Here is a 16,141-nt window from a genome sequence, read left to right as displayed (position 1 = left end):
CGTTTAGGATAATGAATTGCAAAACTTTCAGCGTCGTTTCGCATGAGTTCGTGCCGGATTAACGACGGAGCTCACAAGTTTCGTCGTGAAATTTCATACAATTAGAGGACGTACGCCTTCTCCGTACGCCAATCTTTTGACAGACTATCATTGGATGTTCGGTCATGCTGAGAGAAATATTATTTCTTCTCTCACGGGAATCTTACGCCGATAACTTTGCACGCGCTCATGCGTCCCTCGTGTATTCTTGCGGAGGATGCTGCGTCACGAAAAAAACAATTGTTAAAAAAGACCCCTCCAGGTGCTGAATGACTGGAGCGCGGGGTATCACCTCCGCATAATAAGCGGCGCGAGAGGCTGCACGCAAATGGAAATATCACTATTGAGTGATTTTTGCGTTGAATTGTCGTTGGAAACATAGATATCTATTTTATCTATTTTATCAATGTACAAAAGCTGAATATAATATATATTTTTGCATGCACATGTATGCACGGTACTCTTTTGATCTTTCTTCATTTCCCTATCTTCTTCTTGGTGCTTCATATTGATGATGCAAAAGTGAATTACAGCTGCTTCCACTCTCTCAAGGGGTGCAGTATTCTTAACAGAGATACCATGGGTGCCTCGAATAACAGACTGAGGAACAGCGACACGGCGTATGATGTCACCACATTCCCCAAAAATAGCACCGCCTGTAAGTTACATCGAGATTAGCCAACGTAAGAGTCTCCAAGCGTAAGTTATCATTCCGGTTTTAATTTACATCTCGTTTTAACGAGAGAGTTTGAACTTTTCTTCTTAATACAATATTCCCATCTGAACGATTAACATTTTTTAATTTGTGATCTTTCTTTCGCGCAGAATATACGTCAAGGTGTGCGAAAAAATACAGTCGTTGACAAAACTCGTTGACATTTAACAATGTCCAATTTTGCATAAGCGAAAAAATATTGTCCGGAATATTAACTGGCATAACTCTGAGGAATGTGTCCACCGCCAAGTGAGTGCTGTGAGCCGGGATCTAGCGGTATCCACGGACAACTCTTGTGCACACACAGGTAGGTAACGGAAAATTAACCGTTGGTACACAGAAGTGTTAAACAAGTCCCCGAATAGTATATTCGGGGACTTGTATATTCATGATGAAACGCAAAGAAATACCAAGGAACTGATCGAGAGATACCACGAACGTCCGCTCTGTAGAATGAAAACTCTTATGAGCATGGGATGCACTAGATAGACGCAATACGTCAATCTCGAGAGCGGATACATGTATTTCCAGGAGAGTACACGATTCACCGCACCTGAAACAATCCCGACATCGACTTTTACTTTACACCTTTACATTCGCGCGGTCTCCGACGCGTATTGTCCATTACTTGTCTGCGTATCCGAATTAATGGATACGCAGAGAAAGCTTTTCTACATCCAAACATGTAACACTCACCACCGTGATCGGTAACGCAGGCGATCAGGATCCACGCCAGACACATCGCCCAGGCGGAATGTGAGAGCGTTGTGTAGAGCACGGATAATGTCGGTCCAAAGTTAGCTTCGTGCAATCCATACACTATACATATCATGATAACCAAGGAGAGAGGCCAACCGAATGCAACAACAACCTGCAGCCACAAAGATGACGAATCGATCAAGCGTGTCAAATCATCGATCGACATCTATCGATTGCGTATCGTGAATTGCAGAGTAATAATTTAAGCACGTGCGCGCTTGCATAAGGGTATGTGTGTCGTCGCTTAAATAAATATAAATCTGTGCGTCAAGAGTAGCAGTTACGGGAAGCTTACTTTCTTCATATCCGCTTTGCAGTTGATCCTGAAGAGGTACCAACCAGTGACTATTCCTATGAGATACGGTCCTATTCTCGTCCACGGCTTGTCGTACAGGCTCTCATAGTGAGCGAACGGATCCTGGATGCTAGGGATGCAATTATCTATTTTATGCAGCTTCTCGCCTACACGCCCGATGCGCATAATTGGCGTAAAATACGTTTTAAAGGTAGACGATGTGACGTGCACATGGACACATTACGACCTGTGTGTGTGTGTGTGTGTGTGTGTGTGCGTGCGCGCGCGTGCGCTGTGTGCTCACCTTGGCACGTGTCCAGCATGCAAAGTAATTATCGCCGTCGTGACCCACGAGCCGATCAAAAAGAAAGCGATGATAACTGCGGCCGCCGGTAGAAAGCTGCGAAGAAAAATCGATTGGATAATCGACACTCGCATTTTTATCGTCCACCCTTGTGTCCAATCGGCTAACTTACTTCGCTCCGATTAGCAGGATGATCGTGCCTACGGTGTAAAATTGTGTGTCGTTCGCAAGGTACCAACTCCAGGAGATGCACTGTGCAAAACGAGCAATTCGATATTCGAAAATGTACTGATTAGAGAAGTATCGATTAATCGATACTTCTGTAATGTGAATCATGAACACTTAAACATATGAAATGCGTGCGCGCGCGCGTACGTCTGATGTTCAAAAGAGTATTTGAGATATTTCAAGTCGCGATGCTCTCGAAAATATTTGCATTCGTAACAAATACACCGACAGGCCCGTCGGTGTATCATCTTAATAGAGCAACCAAAACGAAAGTGTATTTTTGAGACAGCGGGCAAAAATCGACGCTTTAAATCGTGCGGAGTTGTCCTTACTCGTTCGGCCACACTGTAAAAGGTATTTATATACAGAGCGTTCCGCCACCAGAACTTCCCACAGGTCTCGTAGTCCAGTGCCGTGGATAATTCAATCATGGAATGATCGTGATACCATTTCATCGACACCTGGACCAGGCCGATCACCAGCAAGTAAATCGGAGTCAAGCGAAAATATCTGTACAACATCATGGCCAAATATTGCAGAATCTGACCCCGACATCCCTGCGTCACCCGTCTCTCCCGTAACCTCTTGTTCGCCATAGCGCGATAATAGAGAAATGTCACCAAGCATCCGCTAAAACAGAAATTAATTTTTTTTCTTATTTTTCCCCGACCGCGCCTACATGTATCGCGTCATATATCTTTTTTCTATTTTTCTAATATATATATATATATATATATGTGTGTGTGTGTTAAAATAATAAAGAATAAAGAAAATATCAGGTTAGGTTATATCTGGCGCCGCGTTCCCCTTTATATTTTCATCATAAGTTTATATATTTTCATTTCTACGATATTTCAAAGTTTATTTACTCTATCATCTCTAGTACATCCACTAATTAATCACTTGGAGATAATAAGTCATGCGCATACCTGATGAAGAAGAACGTATCTACGGAATATATGCTGTTACCGACGGTATGATAGAGAATGTGTTTCTCCGCTCTGTCCCGGAATGTCTTGTTTTCTACGACAAGAACGAAGATGCATTATGATAGAATAATGCATCATTGTTCTCTATGTTGCTCATGCATCAAACCTGAGATTTCGTTGAATATTAAGCACGTGTGCGTCAGTATCACCCAGAGCATGGAATAAAATCTCAAGCCATGTATCGGCGCTAAAGTATCCACACCAACGTCCAGACTGCAAAGTTTGAATATATTGACGAGTAGACTGAAGGACAGCAAAGCTTCCGAGCAAGGTTTCGGCATACTATTCGAATTGCGAATATCTGCAAAGAATTGTTACAGTTACAATTAGAATTACGCGTTTCGTATGTTTGATTCGCTTTCCGATTAATATATAAGAACGCGTTGATAACAGCAACGATTGCGCAAAACAACAAAGAGATGCAAAGGGCGTACATTTATATTTTACTTGTGTTATTTATACTTGCGATCGATATTGCGAAAAAATGTTGCAGAAAATAATATATATATATATATATATATATATATACGAAGGATATTACCCAAGGAACCGTTGTGAGTCTTAACAGCCCATAATTTCGAAATGGTAACTTTGCGATCGAGCTTCTTGTTTGATTTCAGTGTTGACAACGTGACTGCGTTACCGTCGCTGTTCTCCTCCTCCTCCTCACCCCTACGTAAGATTTTATAACGTAGTGTAACATCGTAACAAGTACCGATGAGTGTGAGCACAAGTACCACGATGAAGGAAATTCTGCAACATACACATTAATCGCACATATTTTGTATACATTGATACACTGATACACACAACAAGAGTTAAAGAATTACTTCTCATTCACTCACAAGATGAGCAGAATTTAATGGGTAGTGACTTTTTTAAAACGGATAATAACGGAAGGACGGAGAAAATATTTTACAGCATATCAAATAACTAGTTTTCAGACGTATTTCTGAAAATAGAGCTTGATTAATTTTTGCAATGTTACATAAATATAAATCATCTTAATTTTGAAGATATTAATTTTTAAACGTGCACTTGTCGGCTAACGGCCTGTGTGGCGCCGTCTAACGGAGTTTTAGCAGGACCTGTTCGCTAAAGGGGTTTGAGTCTCGGCTAAGTGAGGGAGAGGAGAGTGTGTCGGTTAAGAGAGGTTTGTGTCTTAGCTACTGAAAGGTGACCCCGACTTTTAGTTCCAATGTCTCCGCTATGAGCCGCCACTATATTGACAAACATGGAAGTGGTAAGAATCATCAGACACACTTTCCCTTATACGAAAACACGGGCCGTGTTCAGCAGAAAAAGCTGCTTGCTAAACGCTTGATGATTATTATCTAAGAGCCGAGTATTCTTTTAGATTTTTGACGGTTCTTTAGTAGCAAACAAACCAATCGGGAGTGACAATCACCGAGTGCTTAGTAAGCAGTTTTTTTTGCCGAATGCAGCGATAGGCACGATTTAACCAGCCGTAACCTCGACAAGAAAGGCGAAAGAAAGCGAACCGTGATTCAAGAACCGTATTAAAACTTGAAATCTTTACTTTTCAAGCGTATCAAGTGGTTCTGTTCTTTGTAGCTGCACTGTTGAACTGATGCGATAAGTTAAAGTGAGACAAATATAGAGGTTTTCTCACTCTAGCTTATTGCACCAGTTAAGCAGTGCAGCTACAAACCAAAAGTTATATATTATCCTCCGTTGCTAAGGTACATCGATTTAAATGAGAAATAGCGATTGTTTAATATTCAACCTCGTCTTCCATCCCCATCTTCCAGAATTTTTATACTTTTAGTTTGAAGTTGAACTCTGCGAAATAAGTGCGAAAGAATCGCTTTGAAATTTGCATATGCACAAATTAAGGAAAGAGGTTTGACTTTTAAATTATGTAAGTCTGATTTGTATGTAATTGTTTGTTTAAGCGTTGCAACTTTTTTTCATGCAGTTGATTGTTTAAGCGTTGTAACGAAAAGTCGGCAGGCTTTCTTAAATATTTGGGCGGCCTTGCATTTACATGTGACCTTGTGAAAATTAATCATAAAGCTCCATGTTCAAAAATGTGTCTAAAAACATATTATCAACATATGTCCAAAAATATTGCCAGTTATTACAGAACTTACAATCCGTTGAATTTTGCTTATCTTTCGTGGTCCGGAAATAATTTCTTTATTTTTTATGCATAATGTATTTTCAAAGTTGTTAAGCAACAATCAACTGCGTGAGATATGCGAATTGCCAATTTTTTTAATAGAGATGAAAGGACGAAAATTGTTTTCCATGGACTAATATTTGTCGCATAACGCGTATCGCGTAACCATTCGGAGACGTTTCGCACTTCCGACTTACTCCTGCCAAGATAATTATTGGCATGATTGATTGGTTGCGCAGTATGCGTAACGCGGGGAAGATCAGTTCATGAGACTTTCCTAAGCTTTCACAAGATAATATGAAGTATGTGATATTGACGTACAGTAAGATATAAAATGTCGTGTCCTCCCAAAATGTATATCCCATCGAAAGATTTCGTACGTGGTCGATAATAATCCTTAAAGGAAAGTCAGAATTAAATTGAATTTGTATAAAATATAAAAGTCTCTCGACGTCCCTTGTGTTGCATGTTATTGGCAGGCATAATCCAAGCGTGATGTTGCGAGCCTGACAAATAAACGTTTTATATTAAATCTATTCAGATTATACTTCGAGTTTTGACGAAATTGTAAAAATTTTACGCCGATTATCCCGTTTAATGCTGATTCGTGAGGAATGCGAAGGGCGAAACTGACGGAGTTCATATTGACGCGAAAGGGCGGTAATTCTTCGTTTCGCTGGAGTCTCCCATCCCTTTGCCATTCCGCAAATTCATTTTCCATTTTGTAACATTGAGCCGCGTCTCCGAGCCAATATATGTTACCGGAAAATGTGCCCCACGTGCGCTTGCCATCCGCGTCCATCACTGGAAAACGGAAACTCGTGTCTAGAATTTTATACGGACACGAATTTATCGCACGGCGATAATCATATTAACAACCAATTGTATGTATCTATAATTAGAAAACTACGTCAAATATGAAAGTAAAGAAGTAAAAGATTTGAAGTATTTAAAAAAAGACGCGAATGAGAATGACAGGACCGATTAAATTGTACTGAATTTGACTAAAATGTGAAACTGATTTACACGTGAGAATATTCGTTTGTAGAGTTTGTTAAATACTCTGAGCCGTAATATGTGTAACGATACAGGTAACGACGGGATATAGTTAAGTTCAATTACATGATTGAGATACGCCAGACACCCTTTAAAAGAACTTTCGAAAGAAAGTTTTTCCTCTCTTTGTATCATTTATGTAACGTCAATTTGTTACGTTCAACCGATATTATGGGTACATTAGTTACGCCACAAAATTAGCGATGTTCAACATTTCCGGTATTTTATACGAGTTCATTAGAAAAATTTCCTCTTTCTTACTCTGTTACTTCCTTTTATAAAAAAATGGCACGGCACAAGCAGCAATTGCGTTATAGTCTCTTTATTTACTACATTATGTTATTGGCCTGGAATTAGCCAGTGAAAAGAACAAATTATAAACAAATGTGATGAAAGTATACAAAATTAAAAAGTAAATGTGACGAAAGTAGTGAATTGTAACACGTACACATACACGTAACAGTGATTATAGCCCATTGAATATCAAGTAATAGTAACATAACATCAATATGTTATAATTTTCCTCTAATATTATTGCTATATAACACGTATTATATATAACAACATTGTATTGTTGAGTGGGAAATTGACATTGATATTATACTACTGTTACTTGTATGGTATTTATTGGAATATAATATTATCATATATATGTTATATATCATATATGTGCGATGAAAACATAAATATAATAATGCAAAATGAAAAGGAATATAATTTTCTCAAAACTGAAATTCTCTCTCTCTCTCTCTCTCTCTCTCTCTCTCTCTCTCTCTCTCTCTCTCTCTCTCTCTCTCTCTCTCTCTCTCTCTCTCTCTCTCTCTAAGTTATATCTGTAAACACGTTAATTGGTAATTATACGCTTCTCTCTCTGTGTGTGTGTGTGTGTGTGTGTGTGTGTGTGTGTGTGTGTGTGTGTGTGTGTGAGTGACAACGAGAGAACCGTCCGAAACAAACGCGCGTTGCAACATTTATTTATGTGTAGATCTATATATAGATAGTGTAAAATATTCGAAACATTTTTTATGATTCACTGTGCCATTTGTTGCGCCTCGATAGTTAGTTCTTGATTCATAATTATAATTGACAAAGCATTCTAAATTATTATAAATTGTCATCACATCACTCACTTTTCAAAGCCCAGATCGTATTTCTCGATACACCTGTCATATAACGAGTAAAATCTTCACCGCAGGATAGTGAAATGCCGGCATCCTGGTAAGTCTCGTTCTGCCAAATACGCGAGATGGCGATTGGATCCCAGATTTTTAAAACTCGATCAAGACTCCAGTGTTCGTTGTTAGCTTCTTCGGTGCTGTTTAACGCACTGGTGCTTCTCGATGGAAATTCAGGTCTGGTTTCAACACGGATGAACTGTTCGGTAAAATTCTTCTGAACATTTGCAGTAACGAAATCTTCTAGAGCCGGAAGATCTTGCGAGGACAGCGCAATTGAATTTACGTGCAAACAAATCGAAAATCGGTGCAACAGCGACAAGCACAGAATAAATTTATACCATGTCATTTTCACAAAACAATGTTTCTTGTCAGGAAGGTATGAAGAGCTTTATCATTCAATAATTTATACTTATTTTCAGAAAGGCTCTTAAAAAAAAATGTTTCGCAAACGTTTGAGAATATTTCAAGTGAGACTAAAGACATTTACTCAATCAAACTTGAATGCAAATTAAAATAAGATAAGAAATAAAAGTGAGAGTGATTAAAGTTTGTAGCCAGTAATTTTCACGAGATATCTTTGAAATTTGCTATTTTCCGCGTATGATCGGAAATGATTGACGATGAGGACGATGGTTGTAAAGATACTGTGTGTATACGAGCGAATGTATATATATTCTAGCTGCTATCTCCCACTTTAAGTGCATGTCGGTTTCACGAGCGCGTCCATTCGCCGGAGAGTAAAGACCTTTACATGCAGAAAATCCGTAAGCGTAAAGTGGAAAATTTCCAACGTGTAATCAAATTGAATAATGCATCTAAAAGTATACGTAATCGCAAAATTTCCATCACGTTGAAATTTTACAATTAACGTCTTATAATTAATCACTAGGAAAGCAGCAAAATGACTTATAAAGAGTGTCCCAAAATTCACGCAAGAAGTAATTTTGATAGAAAACACAGGTTTATTAATTAAAGATTGTAAATTTTTTATTGATTCATAAAGTATACAGTGTTATGTATGTATATAGGGTTATGTATGGAATAGCATATCGGGTAAATGGCCTCCACGGCTTTGCTGGCACATATGCACTCTTTTGTTGAAATTTTCCATGACCGTTTTGCATAAATGTGGCTGAATTTCGTTGATACAGCGCTCAATTTCCTCCGTCAAGGCGTGAGTGGTCGTGGGTTTGCAGTTGGCATAAACCTTAGACTTCAAAAGAAACCCCAAAGAAAAAAGTCCAACGGCGTTAAATCGCATGATCTGGGCGGCCAAAAACGGGAAATTACACGACCAGGAAATGACTCATGCAGTAATTGAATTGTTTCTCGGGCTGTATGGCATGTGGCACCGTCTTGTTGAAGCCACATGTCGTCCACATCCATATCTTGCTATAATTTAGGCACAAAAAACTTGATTATCACGTCGCGATAGCGAGCACCATTAACCTGTTATTGCCTGACCAGCCGCATTTTCTTCCGAAGAATGGTCCGATGATGATGCCTCCAGCCCAAAATCCGCACCAAACGGTGACACGTTGTGCGATGCATTTGTTTCTCAACAATCACTCGTGGATTTTCTGAACCCCAAATGCGACAATTTTGTTGCGATTAACCATGCCATCAAGATGAAAATGAGTCTCATCGCTGAAGATGATTTTGTTCGAAAAATCAGCATCCACTTGTTGTTGTTCCATAATCCATTCAACGAACTCTCTTCGCTGTGCGTGGTCAGTTTAAAAACCCTGAACTGTCAGCTGTCACGCTATCTTTTTTTTTTCACTGGCAACACTTTACCGCACAAATGGCGCAAAATTCAAATTTTGCGTGAATTTTGGGACACCCTTTATTTTATTTGGCGGTAATATCGTTTATTAGAGATGTTTTTTGTAAACGTGGACAGATATCGGGAACTGTTGCGCTTTATTTTATTCCGCTGTTCAGATTATATATGCGAATATATATGTATATATATATATACATATAATATTTCAGACTCCGTTTATTAGGTTGAAGTTTTGTGCATTGGGATATTAGAAATGGGTAATAGATTTTATGGCTACAGCCTTGTGGTTACGATTACGAATTTTTTACATGTAAAGGCCTTAACAAATTGCTATCGTACTAATGCGAGGTTACTGTATATACACGTGATGAAAGTTAAGCTTAATAAATCATTTCTAGTGAGTCGTAATTATAATACTATTCACACGATTGCTTCCTATCCTGTCAAATTGAAACTTTCTCTCTCTCCCTCTCCCTCTCTCTCCCTTCCTCTTAACTACATCTCTTAACTTAAACTACATTTAGAATAATTTTTAGTTATTGTTACATATATTGCTATAACAATTCAAAAAGAATGTGAAAGCTGCAAATTATTTTTTTTATTTTTGTACCTTTTATGTGTAATAAACATATTGTTATAATACGCGAAATCGATGTACATTTCCCAAGAAAACAAGATTACATATATTTTAATTTTGTCTTTATATAATCACACGTAATTATATATATTCACAGGGTAACAAATAATGCAAAATATAATTAAAACAAATGCTTTGTCTATGTTTGTGGTAGTATATGATATCAAAGTTTAATTAAATAAAATTTATTTTTTTTCGTTCAATTTTCTTTTTACATAAACATATGTATTTATATACATGGCTATATAGACAAAATATACATACACACATACATACATACATATATATATATGTGTGTATATGTACATATATGATTATAAAAACATTAAAAAATATTGATATGTAATATATTATACGTTTTTTATAAATCTATAGATTCAAATATTTGTAAATATCTGATACAGTAAAATTTTACAGATTTAATTCATCCCTCCAGTGATTTCAATAGATGTACCATTTACGTAGGAACTTCTGTCAGAAGCCAGAAATGCTATGACTTCTGCCACCTCTTGTGGTTTTCCCATTCTTTGTAAAGGTATTTTCTTTATAAACATCTCTTTTACATTATCTGGTATACCTGCGATCATAGGAGTCTCTATAAAACCAGGCAATATTGCATTCACTCTAATTCCTAATCTGTAAAATATAGATTAGATAAATGAATCTCTCATGAATATTAAATGTTTTAAATGAATTAACTAATATCAGATACATACTTTCCGAGTTCCATACAAGCGCACTTGGTCATACTTATTACTCCAGCTTTTGATGCACTATAATTAGTCTGTCCAATGTTTCCAAGCTTACCAATAATAGAACTCACATTGATAATTGATGAATCTTTTGTTGTATTTGCTTCTATCATTGCTTTGACAGCAGTTTGCATGACCATGAAGGTACCCTTCAAATTAACATTGAGCACATCATCAAAATCATCTACAGTGAGTTTTACTAGGAAATTATCTCGCACAATGCCCGCTGCATTAACAATGATAGTAGGTGGTTTTAAAAATTGCTTCGTAACATTTTTAAACGCAGCCTGAATACTTTCTTCATTAGTGACCTGTACATATAATGCAATATGTCCATCGCCTGTAACATAACAAGTTCTATACATAATAAAGTAATGGTTGAATGATACATATCTTATCGATAATTAATTAATAGAGAACCTTCCAAAGTGTTCACAGTTTCTTGAGCAGTCTTGATATTCTGATCAGTCGCAACAACTTTGGCTCCTTCTCGAGCTAAAACTCGACATGCTTCTCTTCCGATACCGCTTCCAGCACCTGCAATCGAGATAACAATAAAGTACACAAGTAAATAATTATATAAAATTTATCTTTACATCACACGTTTTACGTGTAATAGTAAATCAACACCAACCGTTTATTTATGTACGCGTGATTTTGTTCAATAGAGAACATAAGTTATATTTAATATCTTTTGTACCTCATATATATATATATATATATATATATTTCTAAGAATCATTTTCGAAACGACCTAAATTTAAATTACGAACCAGTAACAAATGCCAGTTTTCCAGTTACAAGTTTTAACATGTTGTAATAATGTTTTTTTTAGTTTAAGTTTAATGAAATAATATTGTACGTTGTGGTCAATACTCTACCAATGCTTTAAGAAATATCATGTTATCTTCGTTCTGCATTTTAGAATTAAAAAGCTGATTTTAGCCGAGACTCAAATCATAATTTACCAGCCTCTCGGAATCAAAACTCTTAAGGCTCTTGCAGACCAACGCGATGCGCGACGCGACACATGATGTCCAATGATCGTACAGCTTTTCCGAACGTTACAGCCTTACAGCCTTACTCTTACAACTAATGTAGATGAGCCTTAAAGGCAACAGATTCAAATAATAAAGATTTGGACAAGAATAGCGCTGATCCGAAGTAAACCAAGCAAATCTAGACATTGCATGTTCTATGCTTGTCCAGGACGTAACACTTACGACACGTATTGTAGAATGACCTTTAAGTTTGAGAGGCTGTTCTCCTATTGGATATCATATATTATGTGTCAGATGTAGGACGCAGTGTGAATCCAGCCTTAAGTTTGTTTTCTACTGTTGAACTGGCTGCACTAATCTGCACTAGTTCTCTTTTTCTTTTTCTCCCATCGACTCTCAACTATATATCTTCTTCTTTTTAAGTTCTGTGAGTGTATGTATGTACATACATTAGTTCAGTGTAGTTAAAAAACAGACTTTTCACATGAGGCCTGTTCGTTTTGTTTGCACTGCTGATTAAGTTAAAGTGAGACAAACGTAGGTTTTCTCATTTCAACTTGTTGCACCAGTTCAGCAATGCAGACAAATGTGGTCTGTTCTTTTTAGCTGCACTACTGAACTGGTGCAATAAGTTAAAGTGAGAAAAAATATAGTTTTCTCTCATTCTAACTTATTACACTAGTTCCGCAGTGCAGCTAAAAGGAACAGACCAATGGTCTGTTCTTTGTAGCTGCACTGTTGAACTGGTGCAATAAGTTAAAGTGAGACAAATATAGGTTTCCTCACTTTAGCTTATTGCACTAGTTCAGCAGTGCAGCTACAAAGAGCAGACCAAAAACGAACAGGCCTATTGTCACGTGTGTCGACGGTGATAAACGGGGTACAAAATACGCGATCGGATAGATATTTACAATGGATATTTTTATATTAGATACTGCAGGCAATAAATCCAATTACATTGAGGTAGAAAGAAACCATGATAATAATTTGGAAATTGAAAAGAAAAAAGAGTCTGGTAATTATATATATGTGCATTGCTTTTTTTAATCTTTGTGAAATAGAGGTTAGCTTGTTTGGCTTAATAAAGCTAAACATCTCTAGTTTTATCGTTTTATTTATGATATGAAAAAGAATTTATATATACATGTAACGTTATCTGTTGAATAATTGATAATAATTGATAATAATTGAATAATTGGTAGCTGTATTACAAATTGCACGATTAAAGTTTGTCTTTCATCATTAGATATTGACTCTATGAGGATATATGATGCAGACTATCTCGGCATTATAACGGAGGAACCAAAGAAACAGAAATTTGTTTATAATGAAGACATTGATCTTGTGGAGTTTGAAGCCTACATGGACTGGAGATCTTCAAAAATAACAGAACCGACAGAAGATACAATTTGTATAAAGAAAGAAATAAATCCAGTAGATGAGATAATGAAGAAAAGTATTATTACACCTAATTTTGAAAAATTACGGTTTGTACCTCCTTATGAATTGAGCAAACGCCAATTACAAGCTCGTAAACGACACGAAAGGCGAAAGGCTGGAACAGGTGCGGGATGGTTTAATATGCACACACCTTATGTAACACCAGAGATAAAACACGATCTTGAGGTGTTACAAATGAGATCAGCATTAGATCCAAAACATTTCTACAAGAAGAATGATAGAAAAGCATTGCCAAAACATTTTCAAATTGGCAAAATTGTGGACTCACCAATGGATTATTATTCATCACGTCTTACAAAGAAGGAGCGTAAACAAACAATTGTTGATGAGCTTATGGCTGATGCTGAATTCACAAAGTATAATAAACGTAAATACAAAGAGATTATTGAAGAAAAGAAAAAGACCCACTATAAAGCGCATAAACATGCGAAGAAATTGAAAGGAAAGAAGAAGTAACTTATTGTGATTACATATAAAATATATTTTCTGTATTTGAGAGATGTACAATGCACAACAATTGGAAACTTGTTTACAGCAATATGTATACATTTAAATAAGTAAAAATCAAATCAAAATATTCACATATACAGCCCTCCAGTAATTTCAACACTTGCTCCACTCATATAGGAACTCCTGTCAGATGCTTAAAATGCAGTTACCTCTGCCACTTCTTGCAGCTTTCCTATTCTTGCTAGTGCTGCTTGTTTTATTAGTATCTCTTTCTTCTTACCTGATAAAACAGCGAACATGGGAGTGTCTATAGGGCCAGGCAATACTGCATTAACTCGGATTCCAAATCTGTATAAACAATGATATAGATGTTTTACAAACAAAAGGACAATTTTAAATAAATTATTTGTTAATACATATATAAGTACATATTTTGAATATATACGTTTCATACTCTGAGCAAGCAGCCTTGGTTAAAGCTATTACTCCAACTTATGATACACTAAAAATGCCCATCTTAGGAAATGTTCGTGTGGCAAGAATTGAACTGATATTCACAATTGAAGAATTTTTTGGTGCATTTGCCTCTTGTTGCATCATTTTGATAGCAGTTTGCATAACCAAGACAGTACCTCTTAAATTAACATTGATTACGTTATCAAAATCCTCGTTGCTACAATTTATAAGGTTATCTACTAACACAACGCCTGTAGAATTCACGATGTTGTTAGGAAGCTTTGAGAATTGTTTTATGACATTTTTAAAAGTTGTTTGAATACTTTCCCGCTTAATGACTTGCATATTCATAGCAACATGGTCCGTACCTATGATAAAATTGTGTAAATGTATTTATCAAACAGAAATATACATGATGGTTGAATTGTCGTGGGGATATATCGAAATGTAACAAACAGGTAACAGGTAACATGTAAGTTGCTTGCAACATACATATTAGTTGTAATTTCCTGCTCACACGAAATTCTAATTATATAACGCAAACATATGTTACTGAAATGTATTTGTCCGTTATATCGGTTATACTACATCTACTACTACATATATGTACTACTATCTACTACTGCATATACTACTGTCGGTTATATGCTACTGAAAGATTATACTACATTATATAAAGTATTAAAATGTTATGCATAACTTGAATACGAGAATTATCCATTTTTCAACAATTATAGATATACGATTGCATGTAGTGATTACATATGCTATCGATTAAACTTGTAATCAGACATCAATTAGTAAAAATATGTTTACAGAAATGCAATAATTATCTTATATTGAAAATTACGTTATTATCTTATATTAGAAACATTGTTAGCGCAATAATTATTAAAATATTTTGCTATATATTTTGAACTGATCAGCTATTACATATTGACTTATTCCTCATTGAACTGTTTACGGACGACAAGCGTTGCGAAACATCTTGCGTAAAGATTGAAGCCGGTATTATATTCTCGACGAATAACAAATGAGGAAATTACGAATGAGATTTCGGATTTTATGTAATACTGGTTTTAATACACGTTAAGACGTTGATTAATAGTAATGAACCTTAAAAGACCTTCCAAAGCGTTTACAGTTACCTGAATCTTCTTATCATCCCGATCGGTTGCGACAACTTTGGCGCCTTCTCGGGCTAAAACACGACACACCGCCCTTCCGATACCGCTTCCAGCGTCTGCAATACGCGCGCGTGTGATTGAAAAATAGATATTATAATATCTATTACAACACAACATTTATGTCGAACACGCTCTGATTCAACAATATCAAAGTTAATTATATTTAATCGTCACGCTCCATGATTTCACAGTAGGTTTTAACGATTCAGTTAAAACTGTTAACTGGAGAGGAGTATGATGAATTATTAATTTAAAATTAATGAATTGACATGAATTGACACAACACGTAAGACTTAACAAACCAGTGACAAGTGCCAATTTTCCAGCTAAGAGTTTTGACATATTTCGATTAATGATTTTGTAAATAATTGCGACGAAACGATAATCACAACTGCGAATGCTTTGGATTGCTGCTGACTTATATATATATATGTACATATACACATACATCATACTAGGGTTGTAACGAATATTCGTTTTAGTGTCATTTTAGACTCTCGCTTTCGCTTTCGCTATCGCAATGCGAAAGTTTCATCGAAAGATTTTGTCCAGCCCGCGGGATTCGCAGCTTTACTGGGGACACACTGGATGGCGGGGGAGTGCAGTTTTATGTTTCATTCATTGTATTCATTTTGAATATAATTAGACAAATCTGTACGAAGAAAGAAGTACCAAAGTGTGAGTTAATTCTTAATTAGAAGTAAG

At 36.3% G+C, this 16,141-nt stretch overlaps 4 protein-coding genes across 5 annotated transcripts; 1 reads left to right on the top strand and 3 right to left on the bottom strand.

Moving 5' to 3' along the window:
• Positions 1-386: 386 nt before the first annotated feature.
• LOC105180485 (nose resistant to fluoxetine protein 6) lies at positions 387-8,479 on the bottom strand. Of its 2 annotated transcripts, none has more exons than XM_025299781.1 (13): positions 7,659-8,457; positions 6,053-6,276; positions 5,794-5,978; positions 3,871-4,082; positions 3,436-3,630; positions 3,270-3,363; positions 2,673-2,970; positions 2,285-2,364; positions 2,113-2,208; positions 1,809-1,938; positions 1,451-1,625; positions 1,165-1,307; positions 387-695 (listed from the first exon to the last, which is right to left on the bottom strand). In XM_025299781.1, the coding sequence occupies exons 1-13, from the start codon at positions 8,050-8,052 to the stop codon at positions 567-569; spliced, it is 2,355 nt and encodes a 784-aa protein (XP_025155566.1). In that variant the 5' UTR covers positions 8,053-8,457; the 3' UTR covers positions 387-566. The 2 variants fall into 2 exon arrangements, with proteins under 2 accessions (XP_025155566.1, XP_025155567.1); XM_025299782.1 differs by having other exon boundaries at positions 607-695; positions 1,187-1,307; positions 7,659-8,479.
• Positions 8,480-10,470: 1,991 nt separating this feature from the next.
• LOC105192687 (estradiol 17-beta-dehydrogenase 8) lies at positions 10,471-11,831 on the bottom strand. The gene is made up of 4 exons (XM_011156972.3): positions 11,655-11,831; positions 11,302-11,418; positions 10,846-11,221; positions 10,471-10,765 (listed from the first exon to the last, which is right to left on the bottom strand). Exons 1-4 carry the CDS (start codon positions 11,692-11,694, stop codon positions 10,549-10,551), a joined length of 750 nt encoding a protein of 249 aa, XP_011155274.1. The 5' UTR covers positions 11,695-11,831; the 3' UTR covers positions 10,471-10,548.
• Positions 11,832-12,705: 874 nt separating this feature from the next.
• Positions 12,706-14,132, top strand: LOC105192684 (deoxynucleotidyltransferase terminal-interacting protein 2). Its single transcript, XM_011156970.3, has 2 exons — positions 12,706-12,897; positions 13,129-14,132. The coding sequence occupies exons 1-2, from the start codon at positions 12,795-12,797 to the stop codon at positions 13,797-13,799; spliced, it is 774 nt and encodes a 257-aa protein (XP_011155272.1). The 5' UTR covers positions 12,706-12,794; the 3' UTR covers positions 13,800-14,132.
• Positions 13,974-15,613, bottom strand: LOC105180484 (uncharacterized oxidoreductase YmfI-like). Its single transcript, XM_025299783.1, has 2 exons — positions 14,494-15,613; positions 13,974-14,141 (listed from the first exon to the last, which is right to left on the bottom strand). Exons 1-2 carry the CDS (start codon positions 14,598-14,600, stop codon positions 13,988-13,990), a joined length of 261 nt encoding a protein of 86 aa, XP_025155568.1. The 5' UTR covers positions 14,601-15,613; the 3' UTR covers positions 13,974-13,987.
• Between the last annotated feature and the right edge of the window lie 528 nt (positions 15,614-16,141).

The sequence above is a fragment of the Harpegnathos saltator genome, unplaced genomic scaffold, assembly GCF_003227715.2.
Source record: "Harpegnathos saltator strain DR-91 unplaced genomic scaffold, Hsal_v8.6 scaffold293, whole genome shotgun sequence".
Taxonomy (NCBI): domain Eukaryota; kingdom Metazoa; phylum Arthropoda; class Insecta; order Hymenoptera; family Formicidae; genus Harpegnathos; species Harpegnathos saltator.
The sequence above is the reverse complement of the archived record's forward strand: the minus strand, read 5'-3'. Positions and strand labels throughout refer to the sequence as shown.

Excerpts from the sequence above, each read along its gene's own strand:
- LOC105180485 (XM_025299781.1), bottom strand. The coding sequence starts at position 8,052 with ATGACATGGTATAAATTTATTCTGTGCTTGTCGCTGTTGCACCGATTT. Across the intron at positions 6,277-7,658 it reads TACGATCTGGGCTTTGAAAA|TGATGGACGCGGATGGCAAG; the intron begins GTGAGTGATGTG and ends TCCGTTTTCCAG. Across the intron at positions 4,083-5,793 it reads ACGACATTTTATATCTTACT|AATTTCCTTCATCGTGGTAC; the intron begins GTACGTCAATAT and ends TGTATGTTGCAG.
- LOC105192687 (XM_011156972.3), bottom strand. The coding sequence starts at position 11,694 with ATGTTAAAACTTGTAACTGGAAAACTGGCATTTGTTACTG. Across the intron at positions 11,419-11,654 it reads AAAACTGGCATTTGTTACTG|GTGCTGGAAGCGGTATCGGA; the intron begins GTTCGTAATTTA and ends TCTCGATTGCAG. Across the intron at positions 10,766-10,845 it reads GCTTGTATGGAACTCGGAAA|ATTAGGAATTAGAGTGAATG; the intron begins GTATGTATCTGA and ends TATATTTTACAG.
- LOC105192684 (XM_011156970.3), top strand. The coding sequence starts at position 12,795 with ATGGATATTTTTATATTAGATACTGCAGGCAATAAATCCAATTACATT. Across the intron at positions 12,898-13,128 it reads TGAAAAGAAAAAAGAGTCTG|ATATTGACTCTATGAGGATA; the intron begins GTAATTATATAT and ends TTTCATCATTAG.
- LOC105180484 (XM_025299783.1), bottom strand. The coding sequence starts at position 14,600 with ATGAATATGCAAGTCATTAAGCGGGAAAGTATTCAAACAACTTTTAAA. Across the intron at positions 14,142-14,493 it reads GTGAATTCTACAGGCGTTGT|ATTTGGAATCCGAGTTAATG; the intron begins GTTAGTAGATAA and ends TTGTTTATACAG.